General features: G+C 37.3%; 2 protein-coding genes across 2 annotated transcripts; one reads left to right on the top strand and one right to left on the bottom strand.

The window, feature by feature from the left end:
* The first annotated feature begins 289 nt into the window (after positions 1-289).
* LOC130648241 (tigger transposable element-derived protein 4-like) lies at positions 290-1,732 on the top strand. The gene is made up of 2 exons (XM_057454281.1): positions 290-1,301; positions 1,713-1,732. Exons 1-2 carry the CDS (start codon positions 290-292, stop codon positions 1,730-1,732), a joined length of 1,032 nt encoding a protein of 343 aa, XP_057310264.1.
* A 1,717-nt stretch (positions 1,733-3,449) lies between these two features.
* On the bottom strand, positions 3,450-4,441 carry LOC130648240 (uncharacterized). Its single transcript, XM_057454280.1, has 2 exons — positions 4,340-4,441; positions 3,450-4,262 (listed from the first exon to the last, which is right to left on the bottom strand). Exons 1-2 carry the CDS (start codon positions 4,439-4,441, stop codon positions 3,450-3,452), a joined length of 915 nt encoding a protein of 304 aa, XP_057310263.1.
* Between the last annotated feature and the right edge of the window lie 1,965 nt (positions 4,442-6,406).

The raw sequence follows: 6,406 nt of genomic DNA, 5'->3' as shown, positions 1-6,406 counted from the left end.
GAAGACAAAACGACGAGTGGCATATTTTCAGTTAATTCAATTTCTTGTCCCAGTAAATTTATAGCCATATTGTTCATTACAGATTCTACTACACTCCACGTGTTCAACAATATAATTTGTAAACAGATAAGAATCAAATCGAACCAATCTTAAAATTTATGTTCGATTGTGTTATGTTCGATTAATATTAAGGGCTGCTTTACACGAAACATTTTTATTTATTTACTTTTTCAGGCACAGCATTTCCTTGAAAGTTATCGGTGGTGAATGTAAGTCAGTTACAAATCAAATGACAAGCTCCTGGAACGAAACCACGCTCCCAACCATTCTGTCGAATTACAAATTGGAGGACACTTTCAACGCAGACGAATTTGGTTTGTTTTACCAATGTCTTCCCGAGAAAACATACCACCTCAAAGGAGAAAAGTGTTCTGGGGGGAAGAAGAGCAAGTTGAGATTCACTGGAATGGCCGCAGCAAGTGCTACTGGAGAAAAGTTGCGAATGTTCGTCATTGGCAAATCAAAAAAACCTCGCTGCTTTAATAACATCAAACATCTCCCTTGCCAATACACATCACAAAAGAAAAGTTGGATGGATAGTGAAATATTTGAAAACTGGGTCCGGAAACTGGACCAAAAGTTTCGTGTAGACGGGAGAAAAATCGTTCTTATAATCGACAACTGTCCAGCACACCCATCGATCTCGAACTTAACAAACATTCATCTCGTTTTTTTGCCCCCTAACACAACGTCTGTGTTGCAACCGATGGACCAAGGTGTCATACGAAGTCTAAAAGCGCATTACCGAAGGAGAGTTGTACGTTTGCTGTGCAGTGCTTTGGAGAACAACAAACCTTTGCCAAAGATTTCAATTTTAAGCGGAATGAAGATACTGGCTGATTCTTGGGAGGCTGTAACTAAACAAACCATCATCAATTGTTTTAAGAAATCTGGAATCTCTTCTACAGGACAACAGGATGCTATTGCTGATTCGGATGACCCATTTAAAGATCTTCAAGAAAGTTTGGATGATTTAAGAGAGGCTGATCCATCATTGGTACCAAATGATCTCAGTGCTAATGATCTTGTGACCTTGGATGATGAGGTTATCGCAACCGCCCCTCAAATCTCTAATGAGGATATCATTGATGAATTTCGGAAATCTCAGGACGACGAAGCTGAAGACGATGGCAGTGACATGGAGGATGATTCATTTGATATAGTTGTCGAAAAACCATCAAGATCAAAAGTCGAGTGTAGTATTGATCTTTTGAAAGATCTAGCAATGTGTTGCGAAAAAGGCAATGAAATGCAAATGCTTATCTCCAAATTCGAAAAAATGTATAATGAAGACAGAGTGGCATCACTTAAACAAAAAGACATAACCGATTTCTTTAAATGAAGAAGTCTTGTGCATTGAATATTAACATTTTAACATCTCTCATTGACCTCTATCAACTCCCGATACACTGAAGGTTAAAAATACGTTTTTTACGAAAAAATCCAATTTTTGTCAATTTTTCTCTATCTCGAACTTTCTCTATCTCGAACAAATTTTCTAGTCCCTTGCGAGTTCGAGATAGAGAGAGTCAACTGTACAGGAAATATATCCGTATTTGGATATAATTAATATATTCGGGTATCGATTAAACTGAAATGGTATTGCTTGCTGTTTAATATCTCGCCATTTTGAATTTCTCTGAACGGGCTAGGCCATTCTACAGAACGTTGATGCAAGCAATTTATATAGTAAAACAGTGTTCGGCAAAGTAATTTTAGCGGAATTACATCACCCTTGTTGTTAGTAAGGACATATTATTTCAAAATTTAATAAAACTACGGGTTTTAATAACATTCAAAATCGTGATCAGCACCCTTAAAAAGGGTAAAATAAATCAAGGTATGTTTGTCCTAAAATTTGGGGTATCGACCTAAACGTTTATGCCTCCTTACCCACGGCCTTAATTGGTAAAAAAACGAAAATAAAAAATTTCGCGTGTGTTTCCAAATGTGACTCGAACAGCTCATTTCTCCCCATGTTTTTTAAAGAAGGTGTTCCACCAAGATAACCTGAAATTTTTCAACTTTTAATTACAAGTGAAAGTAATGTATTGAAAGCTATCATCACGCCCAGTGAAAAACACTGTAGATCATCAATGCAGATGTTTTCACTGTTCCTATCCATACTTCCAGTTTAGGAACAATGTTATGAGCCTTCCCCAATTCGATATAGACATTTGGAGTAATCAATGGATCATTGTTAGCAGTTGCCATCTTCAGCCATAATAACTTCCGACTGTATTTATCTACAGCTCCGTGCATACAAAAGCCTTATTTCTTGAGATTGTCGTTTCAGTCTGTGTGATGGACATCGTTAGGGCTCTGAGTTTAATAGATTTGTCGTTTAATTACGTTTCTTGATCTTTTTTCGACATCCTCTGCATCAATGATTTCAATACAACGCGGACCTCTTCTTTTAATATATAACTATATTATACTTAAAATTGATGAATTCAACTATTTGACGATAACAAACTTAATGGATCTGATGGATTATTTCACGGACTGAAGTAAATATTAAACAGACCAGCGGCTGCTTCTTCAAAAATAGCAAACGCCAGTTAATACAAGCGCCCGCGTACTTCCATTCTAACTGACGGGCGCGGACTTGAGCAAGCGACCGCTAGTTTCAATGCGCGATCGCTTGTTCGAAACAGACGTCCGCTTACATTTCAACCGCAGCGGATGAAGTAAAGGCTGAAATACACTATCATTTTTCAATGATCATTTTCCAATTATCATTGAAAAATGACAGTGTATACAGAAGAAAATGTCATTTTTTACACTCTCATTTCCAATGATCCTTAAGAATTAAAAGTTGAACATGTTCAACTTTTAATTTTTCAATGACATTTTTTTTCTATTGTTTTAAATCGAATCCATTGTTTTCGCACACGTGTTTGTTGCACGCGATGTAGTTTAGGCGTAAATATAGATAAAAACAAAGATTTGAACAAGTAATTCACCCGAGAATGAAGACGCAAGAAGCAACCGAAAATTTTATTGAGATTTGGAGAAGCCAGCCCAGTTTGTGGGATGTTAAATCCCCTTTCTATAAGGACAGAAACGAGAAGGCAAAAAGTTATGAGATATTCAAAGGTAGACTAGGAATGGAAGGTTTGTGTTATTTCGAATGGTTTGGATGAGAAAAGAAAAACGTGCATGTTTTTATGATCTGTTTTTCTTTTTAGAGAAAGTAGTGAGGAGTAAAATAAATACACTGCGAAGTTATTTCAGCGCAGAATTGAAGAAAGTAAACAACAGCAACAAAAGTGGAGCAGGACGAGATGATGTTTACGAAAGTAAATGGCCATACTTTCAGTCCTTGCTATTCCTACGTGACTCCATCGTCCCAAGAAAAACAACTTCTTCGCTGGTGGGTATAAATTTCAGACAAATTTTTCTTGCCATGGAACAGCACCGGTGGAGTTAAAGTACGCACAAAATTTATCCCTGATATCTTTCGCATCATTTTTGTAGTTGTTGCTTCCAGCGAAATTAATCGACTCCATTCCTCTTTGTGTTTGTGAACGCCATTCACCACTGTGGACGGAACCATTTTCCAAATTTTCAACATCAAATGACCCTGGTGGTGAATACTCTGAGGGTGTTTTCTCACAAAGAAAATTGTGAAGTGCGCAACATGCTAGCGTGACTTTCTCTACATTTTCGGGTGATAGCAACATTGGTGACAAAAAAACGCGAAATCTATTTGCTAATATCCCAAAAGCATTTTCTACTATACGGCGCGCTCTGCTTAATCGGTAGTTGAAAATTCGTTTCTCACGAGATAAGCCTCGAAACGCATAGGGTTTCATGATATATTTTTTTAGCGGAAAAGCATCATCTGCGACTATGACATGTGGTAGTAAATATTCCCCGTTTCCTACTAACCTTTGGGGTGGAATATTGACAACGTTGTCGTGTATGGCTTTTGAAAGTGTAGAATTTTGATACACCCCTCCATCACTAATCCTGCCGTTGCAACCCACATCAACGTAAATAAATTTGTAATTTGCGTCGACAAGGGCGAGCAGAACAATGCTGAAAGTGCCTTTATAATTGAAATAAAACGATCCACTATTTTTTGGCTGCTTTATGACAATGTGCTTGCCATCCATAGAACCAATACAATTTGGAAAGTTCCAAAGTTGTTCATACTGCGACGCGATTTTTCGCCATTCCTCCTCTGTACATGGTGTCTAAACAAATTTATTATAGGAATTTGACTACAATGAAAATACAGCTGACAAGGAGAGTGGGTCACTTGAAAATTCACCAATAACCCTCCAAGAATGGGACATGGAGGATGAATTTGACGTGTGTACAACCGATGTGACACAGACAGAGTTGTGTCCCAATCTGCCACGACAGTTTGCATATCTGAATGGAATATACAGTCTGTCTTGATTTCGTTTCATTTTTTGGTGCAGTGTTTACACGCGATGATGATGATAAATAGGTCCCGATGATGGTGGGTCGTGGACAATGCCTAAGAATTAATGCGTTCCTGATTGCAATAGCTACTAATAAATTGAAAAATCCAGGACTTCAATTTTATATTTTTCTCAAAGATGATCGTGGTAAGCAGAAATGGATTAATGCTATTCATCGTGCTCTTGTTGATGAGTCTGGCCTTTTTAACTTCAGCAAAAACTGGTCTCATAAATCAACAAAATCAACCTGCAAAATCACTGCACTTCATTAACCTTCATTATCAGGTATCTTATAGGACTGTTACTATTTAAGAAGTCTTAGAGGTAACACACTGGCTTTAATGATGCCTCTGAAAAGTAAACCTGTTTTAGGTAGCTAGCTATATATATAGAAGAATTGATTAAATGGCGCCGTAGATTAGTGGTTATAGCTCTCGTACTCTGTGCGGGAGACCGGGGTTCGATTCCTCTTGACGACGATTCAACATGGGCGAGTGAATGTTATCATAGCCCCGGGTTAACCCAAGCCATGTGAGGGAAATTGGGAAGATGGCACACTGTGTGGGCCGTTGGATGTTGCCAGGAGTTGTCTAGTAGAGCGCGGGCCCTAATTGGGTCTGCGTCGCTCAAAATGAGCATTAAATACTCTAGGACTCTCCATCTAAGCCATGGCCCCTCCTGGAAATAAAAGACAGGGTATATCCCTCCATATTTGTGAGGCTAGCCATGTAAAATATGCACATCTATCTATCTATCTATCTAAGAAGGTGTGCCTCTCTACTCTAGCTAGCTAGCAAAGCTTGCAACGTTTTTTTTGCTATTTATGGCACGAAGGTTTCAGACATAGCTATACATTTTTATACTTGGTTAACAGCAAAAATGCAAAGTGTGGTATTTTACATATAGGTGAATATTTATCATAGCACATCCGTATTTCATTCTCAACAGAGAATGCTTCACCCCCAATAATCCGTATTTCAATTTCATTCTCAACAGAGAATGCTTCACCCCCAATAAGACCTCTGATCATGACAAGCGAGTATAATGCATGTAAGTCATATTGAAAAAGAACTACTTTGTTCATGTGGTATTTTACTTTTAACGTTTGAAATTCTATGTAAAAGAAGAAAAGCTCTATGTAGCTATATATATGTAAAATCACCATCGTTCGCCGTCTAAAAATAAAGAAATTAGGCTCCACTCTCTCCCTAAAACAATTTATTATGAAGCCATTGCATTTTACAGAAAAAAGTGGCACTCTGGATTGACTTGATTCTTTCTAGCAGTCCTTTTCTAAAACTTATGTCATGGATTTTTAGGCATCAGTGATCACAATTTAATTTATGTGATCAGAAAATTTGAAAAGCCAAAATTTGAACATAAAACTATCAAGGTTGGTAGCTACAAGAACTTCAGTGAAGACTTATTTTAATATTAACGTTGATCAAGCATGTGTATATTGAGGCATGGGTTACTGAAAATTAAAGCCATCAAAAAATACCTATATATTTATTAAAAAAAGAAGATTTCTTAATAACAGATATATACCAAAAACAAAATCTATCATAGAAAACGGAAAAGCTTTCAAACAAAAAAGGAACCATGTATACTAGGACTTAAAAATATCAAAAGCAGTGTAAAACGGATGGACAAACCTGTGTTTATCCATGGGACACCGGCTAGTATACTTTATAATGAGGACTTCTGAAACCATTTGAAACAATCTTGGAAGACTTAAAAAAGTGGTTCCTGATAAGTCAGTTAGGTCTAAACTTAAATTCCTTATTACCTCCTGCCAAGTCTTTCTCGGTTTACCTATGGGCTTTTTGCCCCAGGAACCATCAAGTCTGTATATATATTTTCTTATCCAATTATCCTTCTCCATTCTTTCCAAGTGTCATTGTGACTTG

This window comes from Hydractinia symbiolongicarpus, chromosome 6 (genome assembly GCF_029227915.1).
Source record: "Hydractinia symbiolongicarpus strain clone_291-10 chromosome 6, HSymV2.1, whole genome shotgun sequence".
Taxonomy (NCBI): domain Eukaryota; kingdom Metazoa; phylum Cnidaria; class Hydrozoa; order Anthoathecata; family Hydractiniidae; genus Hydractinia; species Hydractinia symbiolongicarpus.
This window is presented reverse-complemented; position numbering and strand designations above follow the sequence as displayed.